At 44.1% G+C, this 21,230-nt stretch overlaps 1 protein-coding gene across 1 annotated transcript in view; it reads right to left on the bottom strand.

The window, feature by feature from the left end:
* The window catches only part of LOC127007361 (neural cell adhesion molecule 1-A-like), a 133,964-nt gene that overhangs the window by 50,977 nt on the left and 61,757 nt on the right, over positions 1 to 21,230 (bottom strand). Inside the window, exon 4 of the mRNA XM_050878241.1 lies at positions 140 to 295. Coding sequence (XP_050734198.1) covers positions 140 to 295 — 156 coding nt within the window. The remainder of the gene's footprint in view (positions 1 to 139; positions 296 to 21,230) is intronic.

Raw genomic sequence — 21,230 nt, 5'->3', positions numbered from 1 at the left:
ATGGATGTCAAACGAAGGGAGACGGGGTGAGAAACTTGTATTCCGAGTGACCCCTTGTTGTCTCTTTTTATGGGTTGTGAGGATGAAGGTGGGAAACACGTTCTCTGTGAGGCCAGATGTTCGGTAGCCAAATATTTACCGTGGCCGCCGGAGATGCCGATGACCTTGGAGTCCTCCCTGCGCCATTTGTAGGTGGGTTGAGGCTGGCCACTGGCACTGCACACCAGCCTCGCCGCGCCGCCCTCCCGCACCTCCGTGTCGCGGCTCGTGTTGGCATCCAGGATCTTGGGCGGCACTGCAGGGGAGAGGGAAGGGGCGGGGTGAGGATTTATGTTTTAATTCGGACGTGGAATGGAAATAACGCGTCGCGGGTCTGTTATTGCGCGCACGAAGAGACACACTGACGTTGGCCATGTCCCGTTAGTGTTTGTGCGTGACTGTTGGTGTTTTTTGTCCTTCTTTAGTGTGGGAGGCGTTAAGTATGCGACCATTGTGGTTATTTGTTGTGGTGTTTGGCGTGTTCTTTTCTACTTTAGTGTGCGAGGGATTATGCAGCGGTTCTTGTGTTTGTGTATGCTGGCGTGGGAGTGTGGTTCCCTGTTTTTGGGCCTTTCTTCGTATGCTAGTCAAGTGTACGGCTCGCGTTGCTGAACATCGCCCAGTTGTCTCTTACACTACTTGTTTTTTTCATATCGTGTGTGCACCTCTCTGTGGAAGCATTTTTTTTATTTTTTTTATTTTTTTATATTTTTTTTACAGCAGAGGAGTCAGTTCAAGGGCATAAAAAAAAGGTAACAAATGTGAAAAAAAGCCCGCTACTCACTGCTCCTGTAAAGAGTTAGAGGAGTGGCCGAAATATAGGTCAATTTCGGGACAAGGGTCAACTTTGAATCTTCATAATTTCGTCATCCATGAGACTTTTTTTTTCTAATGTGAAAGAGGAATTTTAGGTCACGAGAAGGTAAAGAGAGGAAACTGAATACGTATATAATTAATAGTGCTGGACAATATAAAGAGAGGAAATCAATAAAATCAATAAAAGAGACTAAACGAGAAGAGAAATATAAACAAGAAACTGAATCCACATGCATTTTTTAACAATCCCTGCTCCGATACCAAGACATGCGCTGGTTTGTTGGTTTGGGGTTCCGTTCATGCTGTTGATGCTATTTATCGTTATGTCCAGCGCCTACCATGGATCTAAAACAATTTATAGCGCTCCCCCTCGACGATAAAAAATCAGTAAAGAGAAAACATAAGTCACTCTGTCAGGTATTCAACAGCTAGGAACAAAAATACGCCGCGCTACATATTCAAGACGAGAGAGAAAACGAACCCAGAAACCTTCTTGTCCTACTTATTTTTCTGGTGCAGGAACGAGGTGAGTGGTGTGTGAGTGGACGTGTCGCTCCGGCCTGCATTACGTGTTGATGGCGTCGAAAGTAGGTTAGATAAATTTTATTCACCTTACGCATTGGATCTCATCTACTTTACCTCTGCCTCCTCCTCCTCCTTCCATCTCGTCTGTTCCTACTTCATCTCCTCGCCTTTCCTCCTCCTCCTCCTTTTACTTCTCCTCCTCATTCCATTTCGTCTGTTCCTTCTCCATCTCGTCTTTCTCTCCTCCTCCTCCTTTTACGTCATCTCCTCCGCGTCCCTTGTGCCCTCCTCTCATCCCTGTCCCGCCCATTCACTCCCTCGCCCCTCTTCACCTTGTCTCTTCACTCCTCACGTTTGCCTGTCGCCCGCAACTTGTCGCTCCTTAAGTGGGGCCTAAAAACGCTGTCTTCCTCGTGTTGCTCAACTTGTTTACATATTTTCCAAAAGTCCCACTGTCCCCTGTCCTCCCTCATCCTTGATCGCTGCCCTCCCGTCTCCCTGGTGTATGTATATGTTGGGAGGGTTGTCTGTGTGTGGGTGTGGCTGTGGCTGTGTGCTTGTCCGTGTGGGTGAGTGGGTGATCAGGTGTGGGTGTGTTTGTGGGTGTTTGTGTGAGTTTGTGTTTGTGTGAAGTCCGTTGGATATTTCTATATTTCTTGTATCGTTTTACTTCTCATTGTGACAGTTCTTTTCCTTTTACCGAGCTTCTAGACTGTCGTTCATGCAATTGCTCGAACAGGAAGTGTAAAAATAATGTGTTTCAAAGTATGTAACCCTGATATACCTAAGGCACAAATTGTAGGAATAAGTGGATAATATAGAAGACATTATATTATATTGCCGAGACCCGGAAAAGAATCAAGTAATATAGCATTTAAAGAAAAAAATGTAACAGTTATATATACATTATTATAAGGGCGTAAAAGGAACTGATGAGTAATTTTATATGCTTATGTCAGGGATGCAGCTGACGGAAAGCATCTCCATTTGTTTTCTCGTCTTCCCCTCGGCGGATTGTGATGCGGGGGAGTCTTTAAAGCTACCATCCCGCGGCGCTCACTACCAGGACGCACCGAGCAAGGCGGCGAGTGGCGGTCCGCACGATCACTTCCATATATTAAGTCAGGTGTGAGCATTACCTGATTAAAACTTTATCCACTGGTCGTTAGGGGAATTTGCTGCAGAGAACCCGTCAAAGGAATAACAATGAAGGGAAAGCAAAATAAATGTTTCAATGGATTTTCTGTTGCTGCGATTCTGTATTGACTATGTATTATATATATTTCTCGTCTCTCTGTCCCTTAGTCCTTTGCATCGGTCTTGCGGTATTGATGTTCTCTATCATTCTACACAGCTATATATCCACCTCTCTGTTCACCTACCAGCTTAGCAGCGAATCAAGCTAACTATCTATCTGCGTCCATTTCCTTGTATGTGGGTCTCTCTCTCTCTCTCTCTCTCTCTCTCTCTCTCTCTCTCTCTCTCTCTCTCTCTCTCTCTCTCTCTCTCTCTCTCTCTCTCTCTCTCTCTCTCTCTCTCTCTCTCTCTCTCTCTCTCTCTCTCTCTCTCTCTCTCTCTCTCCACACACACACACACACACACACACACACACACACGTTACGATGAAGTGTAATCCGTGCCGTTGTCAGGTAGATCATGGTGGGTGGTGGTGGTGAAGGTGGTGGTGGTGGTGGTGGTGGTCGTGGTGCAGGGGGGGGGGGGGTAGAGAGACGTGAGACATTCACTCTGCGTCGTGTGGTCTGTGTCGGGACGGATTGGTTGTGTTATGGCCGTCGAGACAGGTTGACGGAAGCAATCAACGTAATGTAAGTGAACACGCCTTGCGCTGTCCTTCGTCACTACTTGTGTGGTTCGAGGCGCGGCACCCCAGGATGTGGCACGGGGGACGTCACAACTTAAGAATCGTGTCGTCTGTTACAATTATATTTTTCTTGATTATTTTTGGCAGCGGGATATTCATTCGTTTATACTTTTGTTCATTGTTTGTATAAAACATTTTTACTTCGGGCAAAATTAATGATTTTTGTTAGCTACTTTGATAAGAAATGTCTTCTTTTTCCTTTGCATTTTAGGTATAATGCCTATAACACGTCCTGCTGCCTCTTACGTCTCCGTTCTGCTCCGTTCTTTAGTTCGACTCGGGCTGCACAGGAACTTAAACTGTTTGCTTCCCTTTCATGCTTCGCCTGGTACGGCCGTAGTTTAAGTTTGAAAAGATAACTCGTCTGCGGCAGTGTTGGGCGAGCAGCTGCAGGGAACAGCCATTGTGCCCTCGGCCGCCCAGCCCGCCGCCGTCGCCGTCGCCGCCACTCCGCTGCTTGTCCGCGCCGCCAAACTTTCCAACTTTTTACACTTTCCTAAGCTCTTTAAGGCAGGTCGAGCGTCATTTGGCGGCAAGTTTCTGTGTGTGTGTGTGTGTGTGTGTGTGTGTGTGTGTGTGTGTGTGTGTGTGTGTGTGTGCCCGCGCTCCTGTGTCAGTCCATGTATGTTTACTAGTTAGAGCGCGTGTACGTGTTTGTGCGTGTGTGACAGTGGCAGCGGCAACAAAACCATTACGTCCGTCACACAAGTCCGTCATCATCAAAAGTAAGCGGCGGATGGACAGGCGGACAGGTGTGTGCGTTGCCTAGCGGCGAGGCGGCGCACCTGGCGGGAGGCATTCGCAGGTAATAGGATGGGGAGGGGATCGAGGGGCCGAGCTAACGCGCCGCGACACTCAGTCCTTCCCGTGCAGCTTAGCTTTAGCTTAAGACCCTTCAAGACCTGCTATAATGTACTGACTGTCAATGCCATAGAGGGAAATGGTTTTATTTTTGTTGTTGATATAATTGTTATTATTAATATCATTATCATTATTGTAATTTAACTGCTTGCTTCTATTTATTATTATTATTATTATTATTATTATTATTATTATTATTTTTATTATTATTATTATTATTATTGTTGTTATTATTATCTTCTCTCGTGGGTTCTTTGTCCCAGCCACAGTATTAAAGACTGTTCTCGCATCATACGAATAACAGGCAGCTCGATTCTTGATCCGGATTGGTTGGGGTGGGGCCAGCAAACTTTCCTCAATACAAAATAAACATGTGAGGCTGGCTGGGGTTGAAGCTCCTCTCGCGATCCCAACGACCCGGTCTTGCTGGGGGTGGGGGTTGTCAGGGGCTGACCGCGAGGTAGCCTTTCTTTTATGTAACCACATGGGATAAGGCTACAGTCTATGACAGATGCAGGGCAAAGCCTCAAGGTGGGATGGTACCATTGCACCTCTTGTCGGTGATAGGAGCTGGTTCATCCTGACGCCGTCTATTGCCAACTCCGTCTATATGTGCATGTGATACGCTACCTGGAAGTTAGCCCTGCTCACCTGATTGTATCAGTGAGACAATTCTGAATGGAATAAGTCTAGAAAGAGCCTTAGAAAATAAGAAAAAAATAATTTGTCGTTGCCTTGCCCTGCTAGTGGCAACAATAACATTGATAGACTTAGGAACTTCTCACATAATACTTTTTTTCTGCCTAACTTTTTTTCCCCTTCGTCCTTATTTTCTCTTTTCTCCTTCATTGGTATCTTCTTTTCATCCTTTTTTCTTTGGTGTTTTCCTTTTCCCTGCCTACTTACTTGGTATATCCCTTTTTCCTACTTTCCCCTTTTATCTCTCCCTTTTCACCCCCTCCCTCCCTGCTCCCATATTTTCCTTTCCTTCATTCTAGGTCTAGATTGTTTTGTCCTTTCCTCATTGTTTTCTTTATTTTCCATTCCTCCATCCTCGGGCTTTCCCTTTGCCTCCTCGATCCGGGTTTCCAGCTTTTCCCCCCCTCATTAGTCTCTTCCCCCCCTTGAGCTCAGACACACACACACACACACACACACACACACACACACACACACACACACACACACACATATATATATATATATATATATATATATATATATATATATATATATATATATATATATTGCTGCTGTAGTCTTCTAGTTTTCCTTTTTCACTAAACAATTTTGTAACTTTTGATGTTGATTCTGATGGCTTAACACCAACTCAACACGGGTAAAGGAAGAAAGGTTAAACCTGGCCAAGGGCGGTGAAGCGGCGCTTTACCAGGAAGAGCCACTTTGAGGGGCTCCAGAAAGAGCTTCCCGCCGCCTCCCTGCACACCGGCCTCACCTGCGTCAGCCTGTCCACACCTGGCCTTCGGGGGTGGGAGGGAGGTGGGGCAGGTGGCATCAGGAACAGCAACACCACCACCACACCACGTCCCCAGTGGGCCATGCCTAATATTTGTTTGTGTTATTATTTTTCTTATTTATTTATCTACTTTTCTCATTCCATTTTAGGAGACTGGTTAACGGGGGAACATGAAAATATCCGTAACGCGCCGCTCCGCACGCAGTAGACAGACTAAGTAGTTGGAAAGAATTATATTATTATTTTATAGACAGCTTATAATGTGCTAAAAAAATTGTAACACGTTGATTCTGAAGGCTCCGACGAGATTACTTGAAATCTTCATGTAAATATTCATTATCGACAGCGAAAGATTAAAAAATTAGTGTTTGAGTAGTTGCTTCCGATAACATGGATAGAGAAGTTCCCGAAAAAAAATTAAATTAGTTAAAGAGTTCTGCGTAAAGACTCCGACGAGATTAGTGGAACTCTTCATCAAAATCACGTTCCTCGGCACCAGTCAAAAGTTTCTAGGCATTTTTTCAGTCCGGGGCATTTTTTCATAGCAACGTTTATACATGCGAGGCAATAAATCTACATCGTACTAATAATAACTCACGTAGAGTGGATATTTGAGTCATTATCGACGCCATTATCATAATTATTCTCTCTCTCTCTCTCTCTCTCTCTCTCTCTCTCTCTCTCTCTCTCTCTCTCTCTCTCTCTCTCTCTCTCTCTCTCTCTCTCTCTCTCTCTCTCTCTCTCTCTCATTCTCTTTGGCTCTGTGCACACACAAAAGTGTTCATAAATTATTGCCTTTGCCGCCGCCGTACATTACGTGTGTCCGTCATCAGTGTGTTCTGCCGATTGGTGTTTTGATCAGTGTAGAACCCCATCCGCCAGGTCACCATTACACTGACGGACACTGGTGGTCGGCAGAAGCCCCGTTAGTAGTGTGACTGATATTTTATAGTGATGCCATGGTTTTTGATGGTGGGAAGCGTGACCCTCAAGCCCGTAGTCATAAATATTCATATGAGAAGAATGTTGCTTAAGACTTGGTGCACAGGATTATGGGGATGTGCTAACTTACGATCGTGGCTCTGATTTAGCGCTCGATAAGGGGTTTGTCTTGCCCGAGGCGTCACTATGGCGGAAACTCAACAAACGCCTACCATGTCCTCCTTATTGCAGGTTTTTATTTATATTTTGATCGCCACACCATTCTTTAATACCTCATACGTTTAATCTATTTTTTTTCTCTTCACCACCGATTGTGTATCATCTCCACCTTGGAAAATTAGATGGTATTGAAAATCCTATGGGAATCTGTCTTAATCAAACAGGAATTTTACGTATTTCCCTGGCCCAGTGATCGGCCCGAGAGCTCCGCCTGCTGGCACTCAGGGCAACGCTACAAGATTTATAAAGCGCATTAACGAGACCTTATTTTCATCTTTCTTTGCTCTGCTTCTTTTGTCAGTTTCTACTTGTGGGCTGTACATTTTTTTTATATTTAAAAGGAAGGGAGGCCATGGCTGTTTTGATTTAAATCAAATTATTGAAATCAAGTGATTTAAATATATACACACACACACACACACACACACACACACACACACACACACACATACATATATATATATATATATATATATATATATATATATATATATATATATATATATATATATATATATATATATATATATAAAGAAGAAGGATGAACATGTGAACCGTTTGTACAGGAAAAGTATCAAGTCTACTTGTCCTGTACTGATCCTGTACTGGTCATCTAGCAAGTCAGGCACCAGTGAATCATTGCCATCTCTTACAAGAAAATTATTCAAAATCATAAAAAAAGATAAACTATTAGTCCTACTTAAGATTTTTATGTGAAAAACTCATCATGGGTAGTGTATATTAAACTATGGTTTCATTTAACATTGGCCAAGTTTAATACAAGAAAATGGTCTCATTAAACTGAAACAAATAATCAGTGGAAACAAACATGGATTAATGCAAAAAAAAAAAAAAAAATCATTTAAATAAAAAATCGATTAAGATAAAAAAAATAATCCGATTTAAATCAAACAAATCGATTTTTTTTTTAGAAAAAAATCATGATTTCTTACAACCCTGAGAGAGGCAGATTAAGTGAAGAAAGTAATGCTTTAAGAACAGAAATGCCCCAACGCAAAAATTACTTGGGAACCAAAATTCACCTGGGGTATATATTGCCATCCTGAAGAAGGTTTATGATATGTTACAGGTCTGATGCTCACTCCCCGAAGCACCAAGACTGCTGTAAGTTAAATTTGAGAGTCACCGTCATTTAACTCTTGCGCATGCCTCCAGAGGTGGCTGTCGTGCTATCAGACTCATACGAGTTGTATTGCGTGCGTCCTCCTGGGAAGTGACCTTATGATAGTTGTTCATTTATATAGCTCCGCGAAGTTCGTCCCTTGTTTCGTTACCCTTCGTCTCTCGTACAGGCGGTGAGGTGGTGGTAGAGGTGGTGTTGGTAAGGGCAACACCTGGCTCACAGGAACTCCGATGTGCTGTAACTCCCACCACCACCGCCGTAACCACCACCACCACCACCACCGCTGCCGCCACCACCACAGCCACCACCACTTCCACCTGACGCAGCTGTGCAGTTTTCCCGCCTCCATATTCATGACAGTCAACTCTTTGATATCAAAAGCCATAAAAAGGAAAGTGCTGCCAGTAATTAAAGTAAGAGAGAACAGTAATGCTCGGATTGACTACATTTTGATTGACCTCCGGCGGCAAAAACATCCCACGACTGACCTTTTGCTCTCTCTCTCTCTCTCTCTCTCTCTCTCTCTCTCTCTCTCTCTCTCTCTCTCTCTCTCTCTCTCTCTCTCTCTCTCTCTCTCTCTCTCTCTCTCTCTCTCTCTCTCTCTCTCTCTCTCTCTCTCTCTCTCTCTCTCTCTCTCTCTCTCTCTCTCTCTCTCTCTCTCTCTCAAACACACACACACACACACACACACACACACACATAAACGTCTCCCTTTCTATTATCTTCCCCTTATAAATTAATAGACCGTTGCATTGTTGCCGCTTCCTCATCCTCCTTCTCATCGTCTTTTCTCCTATTCCTTCTTCTTTTCTTTCGCTTCCTGCTCTTCTCCTCTCTTCTCATACTCAACATATTCAAAAGATTCGTTACATACTTGGGTTCCGTGTTTAATCCTTGATATATTAGCACGTTAAACTGGTCATCAAGATCGCGTATTTCTTAAGGGAAGTCTGTTTGTTCTAATCAGTGAAAAATCCGATTTGTTCAGCATTGTTCTGCACTGTTCTCCTGCTGACATGGTGCCGAATGAAAGGCGAGGGTTGAGTAACCTCCTGTTTGTCTCTTTTTAGATATATTCATTAATAGAAAATCGGATCTGTAAAACCAGCTAAGCCGATAAGACAGGCAGCCTCATTATAAGTTAACAGCTCGTCTATCGTTTTTTTTTCTCTCTCTCTAATTTACGCATGTTTGCTGCTCCTCATCCTTCTTTTAAGTGTGGAAATGCTGGCGGAGGTGAACGGCGCGCCTTTCGAATTATGTTTAACTAAGAGACTCGGATTTTCTATTGTGCGTCGCGTAATATCTTTATGTCATGAGTTTGGTGTATATTGGACGGTAAAGATGTGTCCTCTGTATCTGTATTTTCATTTTCGACGCTTTTGAAAATAAATTATCAGCTGACGCCAGGAATTAAATTTGCACCTGTTCCTCACTTTCCCTTGTTTCTATTGTTGAACTATTAAGCTTTTTTTTATTTATGTATAATTACCCAAGGAGACTCTCTAAATGCCTCTTCAACTTAAACTGACCGTCTTTTGTGGGAGTTCTTCCTGTCCCTTTGTTGCAGCAGTGCAGCGCGGGGGTCATGTATATGCTTTTGCTTCGCCCACGAACTGCGTCCTTTATGGTAAATACAATCCTCTGCTGACTCTTCCTTTGCATGATAAAACACAATTTATTTGCTACCTGTCAATTTCCTGTCTGTCTGACCTCCTTTTGTCGTCTGTCCTGCTCACTTCGTCCCAACATAACTCTTCTGTGTGAGCGGGGTCGTGCTGGTGCTTTGTGATGAAGTGTGTTTCCTACCTCTTTACTAATTATCTCTAATATTCATGTGCATACTTATTTCCGGTAGAACCGCTGGCAATTTACATGTCATTTCCTAACTCGAGTTTTTTTTTTTTTTAACTTTCACTCTCACGGCGCATCACTGTTGGAGGTTATGCTCCCGTAATTACATAACCCAGTCCAGGGATCTTCCTCTACGCCCTTCTCCTCTTGTCTGTACGTAATTACACCAACCATATGAATTCCTCATTAAACTCTACTGTTGCATAATTGGATCGTCTATTCACTCCTCGGATCCCTCATTCCCTGTAACTGCCTTTTTATTCTTATGCCGCGTCTCCTCCTCTCACACACTTCCTCCCCCCCCGCCTGTCGTTAACCCTGGCGGCGCCCCGTGGTCAGGAGTCACTTCCAGCCCCATGCATTACCCTTCTCCGTGGAAACACTATGACAATGAACTTTTTTTTCTATTCTTCGACTCCTGGCTCCATAATTTCCGCTCTCTCTCTCTCTCTCTCTCTCTCTCTCTCTCTCTCTCTCTCTCTCTCTCTCTCTCTCTCTCTCTCTCTCTCTCTCTCTCTCTCTCTCTCTCTCTCTCTCTCTCTCTCTCTCTCTCTCTCTCTCTCTCTCTCTCTCTTTATTTCTCTATTTATCTCTTACTCTCACTCACTGTCTCTTCCACCCACTTCCCGCCCATCACTGCCTGCCTCATATCCTCCTCACACTCCTCAGTCAGTCGCATTCACTTGTTATTCCATCCACACCTTTTTATACCGTCAATAAATTCCTGTAAATGACACCCTTTCAACCTTGTGTCGCGTCTTCAGCATATTAAATCTATCGTTCCTGAATATATATTTTTTTCCCTATGACTCCCCTCGCCACCTGATATTCACCCGGCCATTGTATAAAAATGAACGGTGAATATTAATGTGACACGCGACGCCGCCCGAAGAAAAAATAACGTGACCAAATTATCGGTAGAAAAAATCCCTAATAGAGAGAGAAAAAAAAAGGTGGTAGTAAAAATTACGTTTCAGTTTTAATGACGGAGTGCAAAGTACATTTAGATGAGAGGAAATATCATGAGTTTTGTGAATATTAATAACCAGGTCACAGATAGATACAAAGATAGATGGTATCCTACGTCGGTCTCCTCTTAAGCAGTCCCTTTCACCCCTTTCCTGCACCTTCCATCACCCTCATCCTTCCTCTCTTTTCCTCTCATTTCTTACATTCTATACCTATCCACATTTTCCCGTCCCTTTCCCTGTTTCTGTACCTTCCTCACTTTATTTCATCCCTTCTCCTATTTTCCTTTATACCCTTTCCTTTCCTTTCCCTCTTCTGATAGAAAGGATAGGGTGCAAAAAGAGACATAATAGACAGATACTACAACATTTCGTTTTTTAATCGGTGGCGGGATGAAAAATGATACCGAAGGAAGATCCAGAACGAAAAAGGGTGTACAAATCAGCTTCATTATACACTGACGACGAAGGAGAATGCGATACTAGAGAAATTGGTTTTAATACTAACTTGAATATCAACGAGCATTGGAAAACCTGATCTCTAGATATTATAATGAAATATGAAGAAAAGAAACACGATTCAGAAATACACGCCGGTATGAACTGGCCAGTGAATGAAAAATGATCTGGGAAGCTTTCAATACTGGCTCAATGAATACAATCTGCGACACTTCAGAAAACGTTAGCAATAGATACGGTAAACTAGGTTAAAGCTGATAACGGAAATAATAAACTAATTTCTCCGGTGGCGATACCAATGGGAAGCGAAAATCAGGTGAACAGAGAGGAGCTCCGCACTGGATCGGGGCCACTAAGGGACTCATTCAAAGAGATCATAAGCGCATTCGATCCCTTAATTTCGGGGGATCTCGCGAAGGACAAAAGCATTAGAAGTGGATAAATGGGCTTGAAATGTAATTAAAAGCGTGAAAATGATTAGTAGGTGACCATTGACGGAGAGAGAGAGAGAGAGAGAGAGAGAGAGAGAGAGAGAGAGAGACTGAGACACACGCACACGGCAAGAGCTGCGTTTAAATTAATGGTCGATAAATCTGAGGCGCAGGACTGTCTACCGCTCACTAATAGCTCAGAGGCGGCGAGGATGGGGGTCGGGGGGCAGCGGCGGGGGGACAGTGTGGGGTGTGTGTGGGGGGGGGGAGCTTGGGCGTTGGTTGGCTCCCCGCCCCTTCCTCCCTCTCCCTCCACGTCATGCCTGCTTGGACACATTTTCTAGTGAGGATTTATAAAAGGAAATGCATGACGGTATTGCTGCTTGCTTGCTTGCTCCTAAATCATCTGACAGGGTGCACGTGCTGTTTGTTTTAGTGGGGGTTATAGTAGTAGCTGTTTGTGGTGGTAATATGTAGTAGTAGTAGTAGTAGTAGTAGTAGTGGTGGTGGTGAATGTGTTCTATATAGCCCTTGTTCCTCTTCTCTTTTTTGCCCTACTTCCCTGGCCTCTATCGGTTTCGCTCTCTTTGTAGTTGCTACCTCTGTGTATGTTATGTTCCTTTTTCCATGTTGTTACCGTTGCTTTTATTAATGGTGTGGCTGATGCTGCTTTTGTTGTTGTTACTGATGTCGAGTTTCTATACATTTTTTCTTCCTGCCGATTTTGTTCCTCTTGCTTGCGGTTATTGATGTTGCGGTTTCCTTTTTTTTTTTTTTTTTTTCTTGCCTGTACCCAACTCTGCACACTCGGCTTCAGTGGTGTTTTTTGTTATCGCTTTCTCCATCACTATTCACACTTCTATTTCAGTTCCCCCTTCAGAGCAATGTTACTTTTGGCGCTCTGACTTATCCTCCGCCCTTTTAATGTTCTTGTCCATCGCGTTGGTGTCCTTTTGTGCCTCTTTGTTTGACCCAGAGGTTTCCTGGACTCTTTTTGGGATCTTCGTTTATTTCGAGCGCAGTCTAGCATCGCGGACAGCGGTGATATGCGTGATTCGATTTCAAAGGTTGGCTCAGTGGGATATCGAGTTTCAAGTAGCAAGGGGAGCAGAGTTTGTTTGAGGACAGCGGTGATATGGTTGATTTGTACTTATAAAGGCGGCTCAGGGGCATACCGAGTTTCAAATAACACTAAGGGCAAAGGTGATATGAGGACAGAGTTGATAGGGTTGATATTTTTACTTACAAGGGCGGGTCAGTAGTATATTACCGAGTTTCAAGTAGCACTGAGAGCAGAAGTACATGAGTTATATACACGATAGCCGTGGACATGACTTCTCTTACTTGATAATGTGACTTATGTATGGCTGAGTCTGGGTGTATTTTCGAGTGCAGTCTACCACCGAAAGATGAGATTACGTTGACATCCTGAGTGAGAGGTTCATCAAGACAACGGAGCATCTGCAAGGGTGAGTCGCGGGCTCAGTGTGAATCCCTATCGTGTCTTCCTCCTCTTGACTGCCAATGTGTCTCAGTGTCAGAAGCCACCCGCGTGAATAACTCATGACTCGATGCGATGACTGTGATTTGCGGTAATGGTTGAGCGTTAGGACTTGTTGGTGTTATACTAATGCTTTTGTTATACTGATGCTTCGTGTTACCGTTCTCTGGTCTGTCTAAGTATCGCCTGTTGTTGACTATTTTTTTTTTTTTTTTAGTGTTCCTTTTTCATGTACGTATACTTCTATATACTAAATTTACTCCGTGTCTTTCGGTTTTCTTCTTTTTTTTTTTTTTTTTTTTTTTGCAATGTTATACAGCAATGCATTCATCATTATTTTCGTCTTCAACCGTCACCTTTTCCATAAAAAAAATAGCTCTTTATTTCCTTCATTCCTAGCCCGGTTCATCTTTTGCCGCCTCTCGCTTCCAATCACCGTCACTCACATCCAGCATAGGGCGTGTGATAGGCTCGGGGCTGATTGATAAATTAGTCATTACTGTTTTACTAGAGAATTTCAATCTTTCAATCAGAGTGAGTCCCCGGTAATGATTCTGTCACCTGCACCTACACTATTAACACCACTACCCCCCCCCCCCCCCCCGACTCCCTCTGGCCACCTCACCCCTTCCCCCGCGCCACTGAACATCCCTCCCTTCCAACCAAATCTTTACACTTCCACCCATACCACTGGTTACCTTCCCCCATTCCTCTTAATTATCACCCCTCTCCTCTGCTCTCCTTATTCCTTTCAATCCCTCTTACACCAATCCCGTTCCATCTCTCTAACTTTCCAACTATCCTATCAATCCTAATCACCCCCTCTTCATCAAGCCCCCACCCAGAACCCCTAACCACCTCTGTTTCCTTAGCACCCCATTTTTTCTCCAATTCAGCTCAGACCCAAGAATCCACACACCGTTTCATCCTCTTTATTTTCGATCTCAGTTTATACCCACGCCAACCCGCTGCACCACTCCATTCCACTCCACCGTATTCCATTCCACACAATCCCTCTCTTACCCACTCACTGCAACCCCCCTGTCAAGCAACATTCACTACGACCCACTCACTTCCCCATCCACTCACTTCCCCATCCCATTCCATCCCTCTCTCTCCAGGCCCACTCCGACCCACTGACCGAAACCCAAACCGTTCCATCCAACCCTCAAGCAACACACCCAACCCCACTGCACTGCTATGACCACACCCCTCACCACCCCACATCCTCCTCCACCCCTCCTGCCACATCCCCTCCCTTTAGCAGCAGTATCAGTAGCACCCCTTCGGCTGGCTGCTCGGGGGGTGGGGGACGCAAAGGAAGGGGACAGCTGGTGAGTGGTCAGGGGAGGGAGGAGTCCACCAGAAAGATAAATTGCTTTCCCATTACTCGAGTCCGGGCAAAACGAGCAGGAATTTGAAGTAAACACCAACTATCATTACGCTCTCTGCTTCAAGGGGGAATAGAAAGGGGCAGAAGAGGGAGGCGGGGATGGAGGAGAGGGAAGGTGAGGAAAGAAGAGGGAAGGAAGGCAGGGGTACAGGCCAGAGAGTGGGGAAAGAAAAGGGGAGGGAGACAGGGGTAGAGGAGAGAGAGAAAAAGGGAGGAAGGAAGGATGGTGGAGAGGGGTATGAGGAAAGGGAGAGAGGAGGGAAGCATGGGTAGAAGCGAGGGAGAGCGAGAAAGGAAGAGAGGAGGAAGGAAGAGTGGAAAAGAGGGGTAAGTGAAAAGGGAGAGGGGAGGGAGGCAGGAATGGAGACTTGGGAGATAAGGGGAGGGTCTAGGTAGGGAGAAAATTGGGTGAGGGGAGATCAAATGGGAAGGAGAGTGGCTCTTTGATGGGGAGAAAGAGGAAGGTAAAGAGAAACGAAAACTAAACATAAAAGAGGATAGGGAGACGATGAAATCGAGAGAGTAAGACTGATTAGAAGAGGAAACAGGAAAGAAGAAAAAGATAATAGGGTAAGAAAGAGAAGAAGAGAAGGAATAGGAAATAAGTGAGATAAGGTGAAGAGAAGAAAAGGGAAAAAGAACTAAGAGGATATAGATAGATACAGAGAGAGCGAGAGAGAAAAGGGAGCAATGGTTAACTGAATGAACGACGGAGGGATAAGAAGAGAGAGAGAGTGGGAAGGGAGGGAGGGAGACGTGTCACTGATGGATTAATCGAAAGAGAGGTAAAGAGAAAAAGATGGATGAGAGGCTGGCGTGATAGGAGCGTGTTTTTGGCGGGGGATCGAACAAGTGTGCAGAGAAACCGAAAATGATGAGATAATGCGAGAGAGAGAGAGAGAGAGAGAGAGAGAGAGAGAGAGAGAGAGAGAGAGAAATAAAGCTAAGGGTCGCAAGAAGGTAGAGAAAGATGAGAGAGAGAGAGAGAGAGAGAGAGAGAGAGAGAGAGAGAGAGAGAGAGAGAGAGAGAGAGAGAGAGAGAGAGAGAGAGAGAGAGAGAGAGAGAAGGAGGTGGCGTGTTTCGGGAAGCTAAGCCAAAACAAACTCCATTTCTTTGGTTGTGTGACTGATCAAATTTTCCCTGGTTACTATTGTCTGTTGCAGCTGCCTCTCTCCTCGCCTCTCCTCCAACGCCACCCTAATCTCCTCCTCTCTCTCATTCCCCGCCCGCCACGCTCTGTTCCTGGGCTGAGAAAGAGAATGAAAAGGGGAAGACCGCAGCCAGTCAAATTTGTAGCAGTTTCGAAGAGAAGATACAATAGTGATCGGGAGGAAAAAGGAAAAGGAAAGGTGAGGGATGATGTTGGGTGGAAAGTGAGATGTAGTATAGAAGGGAAGTAAGAGGATGGGAAGAGGGGAACATGGAAAAAAGGGAGGGTGATTGGGTGAGTGATGGAAAGTACAGAAGCTGGGACAAGAGGAAAGAAGAGAGGAAACTAAGAGGAGGAAGGTAAAGCGAGGAGGAGGAGGAGGGGAAGCACAAAATAAAGACAAAAAGTGAAAAAAATAACACTTAGAAGGAAGGTAAATTTGAGAAGAAGGATGATGGAAGAGAGAAGGAAAAGAAAAGGAACGGCAAGTGAAACAGAAAGGTGAGGTGAAAATCAAGGAAAAAAGAGTAAGAGTAGGAGGAGGAGACTGGTAAAGGAGAAGAGGAAGGAAGGAAAGAGTAAGGGCTGGTAAAAGGGAGGAGGAAGGGAAGTAAAGAGAACGAGAGAAGTGGGGAGGAAAACGAAGGCTCGGTAGGAGAACGCGGCGCGAGCAATAAAACCAACCAATCAGCGTTCACCGGGTTGAATTGGACCAATCGCAGAGCACCTCATTGACGGCGGGGCTCTAAAAACTAAAGACTGATACATTGGCTAAATCTTATTATATCTCGTGGAGGCGACGTCGGAGGAGGAGGAGAACGACTAATGAACTCAAGGCTTTCTGCTTCCTTGTTCACTCTTGTCAGCCTCGTTTTGCATCCTCATCTTAATTTTTTCTCTTCCTTTACCTCCTGGTCCTTTATTTCTTCCTCGTTTCCATCCTTCTCCTTCTGTCTTCCTCCTCTTCGTATCACTAGCTCTTTCTTCCTTGGTCCTAATTCCTCCATAATGCTCATTTCTTCCTTCTCTTCATCCTTCTCCCTCTTTCTTTCTCCTGTCCATCCTACTCCTTCCTCTTCTCTAATTCGCTCCTTCTTTCATTCTCCTCTCCATTCTGCTCCTCCTTTCTTCCTCCTCTCCATATCATTTTTCCTTTCTTCTCTCCGTCGTACTCTCTATATCCTGTTCTTTCTTCCTCCTCTACATATCATTATTCCTTTCTTTCCTCCCTCCTCCTCTCTATATCTTGCTCCTTCTTTCTTCTTCCTCTCCATATCATAATTCCTTTCCTTCCTTCCGTCTTACTCGGTTTATCCTTCTCCCTCTTCCTTTTTCCTCTCCTTGTCATTATTCCTTGCTTTCCTTCGTCCGACTTTCTTCCCTTTCCTATTCTTCCTGCTCATTCGCTTTGCACCCTCCCTTTAATAACTAACCACTTCCTTCCCTCCTTCTCTCCTTTTCTTCCTTTCCTACATATCATCCCTCCTGCCTTCATTTCCTGCATCTTGCTCTCATTCTGACCTGACTATTTGTTTTGCCTCTTCTTCGTTTTTTCTTCATCTAATATCGCTCTCGTCTTCTTAAATAATCCCTTCTTTTCTCTCCCTCTCCGTTATTTCTATTCGCCTAACTATTCCCTTAAGCTCTGTCTAGTCTTTGTGTGTTTTTCTGTGTTTGTCTCCGTCTGTCGTGTTTGTCTTTCGGTCGGTAGGTAAGTCAGTTGGTCAGTGTGTGTTTCCTCCTGTCGAGTTATCTCTTCCCCCTTCCCTGGTGGCTTGGCAAATAAACATTTTATTTAATATTGCAAATTTATTTTTTCCTTCATCTGCATATCGCATTCATGCATATCTACATCGCATTCATAACTTGGTTAAGCGTTCAGTACACCTGCCGCTGAAGAGGTGATAAAAAAGCCCAAGTTCCCTTAGGTGTTACAGAACGTGGTACAGTAAGTAAAGTTAAAGTTATATGACAGCTGCGCGCGTGGCCTTAGTGCTCATCTCCGCTCCACTGACCATTGAGCCCCTCCCCCTCCCTTTTTCTTTACAGTAAATGAAGTAGCTCAAGGGCAGAAAAATAAACTGAGATAAAAAAAAGCCCGCTGATCATTGTCCCTAAAAGAGTTTAGAAGAGTGGCCAAAAAAGAGGTCAATTTCGGAAGGTGTCGATACTCTCCTCTTGAAAACTGTCAGGTCGTAGCTCGGTCAGGTAGATAAGCCTATTAATTAGCATGTTACTTTAGTGGCCCTAACCTGTGTCATTATAGCAGGTGTGTCGATGCGTGCCAGTTTCCTGTTTCTTCCTTTTATGTATATTTTGGCTCTTCCCTTTCCCTTCCCCTTTCCGTCATATATTCCTCTCCTTTTCTTTCCTTCTTCATCCTATATTCCTCTCCTCTGCTTCCCTCTTCTTCCTTTTCCTCCCCCTTCCCTCTCCATGTTTACCTCATATTTTTGCCTCCATTCTCTTGTCCCATCTTGTGTGGCAGGACTTTTCATTTAATTATTCATCCCTCCTTCTCCTCCTCCTCCTCCCCCCCCCTTTCCTCCTCCTCCTCCTCTTCTTCTTCTACCTCCATCTCCCTCTTCGACGCTTATTCTGCTCCTCCTTCTTCTTATCCTACTCCGTCTTCACCTTCTTCGCCTCCGCCCCCACCTCCTCGTCCTCCTCCTCCTCCTCTTCCACATGTACTTGTCTAACTTTTTCTCATCTTCTCCTCTGTCTTCCTCTTCTCTTCTCATGCCTCTCTTGTCTTCATGTCAACGTCCCTCTCGTTCTTTATCTCCTCCTCCTCCTCCTCCTCCTCCTCCTCCTCCTCCTCCTCCTCCTCCATCTTCTCGTTCTCGTCCTTTTTTTTTGCCCTGTTCCTCTTTTTTTTCATGTTTCCAATTATTTTAACCTGTTTTTTTTCTTCTGTCGCATGTTTTTTTTTATCTATTTTTTCACCCTGACAAGTGTTTTTCTTTTCTTCACACACTTCTTACACTTTTCTCTGACTCTTTTTTTTGTTTGTTCTTTGCTCTTTTTCTCTCTCTCTTTTTCTCTCGTCCTCTTGTTTACTTCTACCTTTTCTATCTCTCCTTCCTCCTCCTCCTCCTCCTCCTCCTCTTCCGCTTCCTCCTCCTCCTCCTTCTCCTCCTCCGCTTCCTCCTCCTCCTCTTCCTTCATCCCTCTACTTTATCATGCCTGCTTCACTCCTCGCCTTTCTTCTCATTTCTTCCTGATCCCCCATCTTTTTCTCCTCCTGCTTTACTGTTTCTCCTCCTCATCTTTCCTTCTTTTTCATGTCTTCCCTCCTTCCTCTTCCTCCTCCTCCTCCTCCTCCTTCCACTTACTCTTCCATCCTCATCCGGCTTTCTTGTATTCTTACGCCTCATATTTTTCTTCACATTCTCTCTTTACATCTCCTCAATCCTTTTTCTGCTCCCCCTTCTCCTCCTCCACCTTCTTATCCTCCTCCTCTTCCTCCTTCTCATCCTCCGCGTCCTCTTTGTTCTCTCTCCTTTGCTCCTTTTCGCTTTTTTTTTCTCGCCATGTTTTTCTCCCTTCTACCCTTCGTTTTCTTTTCATTGCTTATTCTCTCACGCCTTCTTTCCCTTCTCTTCTTCCTCTCTTTTTTCTTCATCTCGCTTATGCTCTTTTGTTACTTTTTTCTTCCAGCCTTCACATTTTTTTTCTTTTTCATTTTCACTATTTTTCTTTTGCCATCTCATTTCACTTTTTTTCATATATTTCTTTTTTTTTCTTTTCTTCCTTTACGTGCCTGTTCCTCCTCCACTGCGTCCTCATCTTTCCCCTTCTTTTCTTTAACTCAATTCTCTCTTTAGTCTTCCTCCGCCACTTCCTCCTCCTCCTCCTCCTCCTCCTCCTCCTCCTCCTTCTCCTCCTTCTCCTCCTCCTCCTCCTTCGATGATGGGCTCACTTGCAAAGTATCAAAATTTGCTGATGACACAAAAATTGCTAGTAAAGTTACTGCGACACTCGACGATGAAGCCTTACAATCAGATCTAGATCGACTTGCACGTTGGGCCAATAAATGGCAAATGAAATTTAACGCCGACAAATGTAAAGTGTTACACATCGGAAATAATAACAATCGCGTTCGGTACGTAATGAACGGCAAACAACTTTCTGCAGTAAGTAAAGAAAAGGATCTTGGAATCACTATATCAAGCGATTTAAAGCCCAGTCAGCATTGTTCAGAGGTAGTTAAAACTGCAAACAAATTGGTTGGCTTCATCGGATGAGTCTAATAATAAATCGGAAAAAATTAATATTAAAACTGTATAATTCGTTGGCTCGACCCCGTCTAGCGTACTGTGTACAGGTTTGGTCTCCCTACTACAGGAAAGACATAGAAAAGTTGGAACGGGTTCAACGAAGAGCAACAAAGATGATTCCTAGGTTGATAAATTTATCATATGAACAAAGGCTTAAAGAAGTAAATTTATTCAGTCTATCAAAACGAAGAATGCGAGGCGATCTAATAGAAGTGTTTAAAATGTTTAAAGGATTCAGTGATATTAATGCGGAAGAATACTTTACAGTTGATCGATCAAATAGAACAAGAAGAAATCACAATTTGAAGATAAGTGGTAAAAGATTTTCGTCGTACGAAGCTAAACACTTCTTCTTCAATCGAGTTGTTAATGTTTGGAACTTTCTACCCTGTGATGTCGTTGATAGTACAACAGTTACGGCCTTCAAGAATAGATTAGACAAGTGTTTTGAATCCAACCAGCAACTAAGATATTATCATTGTCGTAATAACGTTAAGTTCTTTCGAATACTGGTGTCCTTGTCCGCTTTTATCGCCCGGTTAGTGGTAGCAGTAATGGTAGTTCTTTCCTCTTTCCTACATAATTTCCATGCAGTTTTTCCATGTTGCATGGTTCTTTTTCCTTTCCTGCCAGCTTTGGCTGGAGGGATAGTGGGGTGGGGAGGAGCCTTCGTCTTTGCTGTCCTTCATCTTCCACCTTTGATTAGATAGTTAGTGTAGCTTGTCACAAACAGCCTCGTAGGGACCAGCAGGTCTGCTGTTGTTTGCTTTTTCTTTGTGTTTCTTTGTCTCCGCCTCCGCCTCCTCCTCTTCATCATGTCTGATTGGGTTAATAATCATATTTGCTCCCATGTACAAACAGAATCATACTTGTTTGTTTTCTTGAAAGAACTCATTCTCTCTCTCTCTCTCTCTCTCTCTCTCTCTCTCTCTCTCTCTCTCTCTCTCTCTCTCTCTCTCTCTCTCTCTCTCTCTCTCTCTCTCTCTCTCTCTCTCTCTCTCTCTCTCTCTCTCTCTCTCTCTCTCTCTCTCTCTCTCTCTCTCTCTCTCTCTCTCTCTCTCTCTCTCTCTCTCTCTCTCTCTCTCTCTCTCTCTCTCTCTCTTTTTCCGTTTCTTCTCCCCTCATGTAACTTTCTCATCATAATTTCATTGTCTTTTATTCGCCCTGCTTTCCTAATTTTTCTTCTTCCTCCTCCTCTTCCACCTCCTCCTTCTCCTCCTCCTCCACTTCTTTCTCATTGCTGTCTTCCTTCCGTTCCTTTCTTTGCCCTACATTGACATATTTATTT

This window comes from Eriocheir sinensis, chromosome 35 (assembly GCF_024679095.1).
Source record: "Eriocheir sinensis breed Jianghai 21 chromosome 35, ASM2467909v1, whole genome shotgun sequence".
NCBI classification, from domain to species: domain Eukaryota; kingdom Metazoa; phylum Arthropoda; class Malacostraca; order Decapoda; family Varunidae; genus Eriocheir; species Eriocheir sinensis.
The sequence above is the reverse complement of the archived record's forward strand: the minus strand, read 5'-3'. Positions and strand labels throughout refer to the sequence as shown.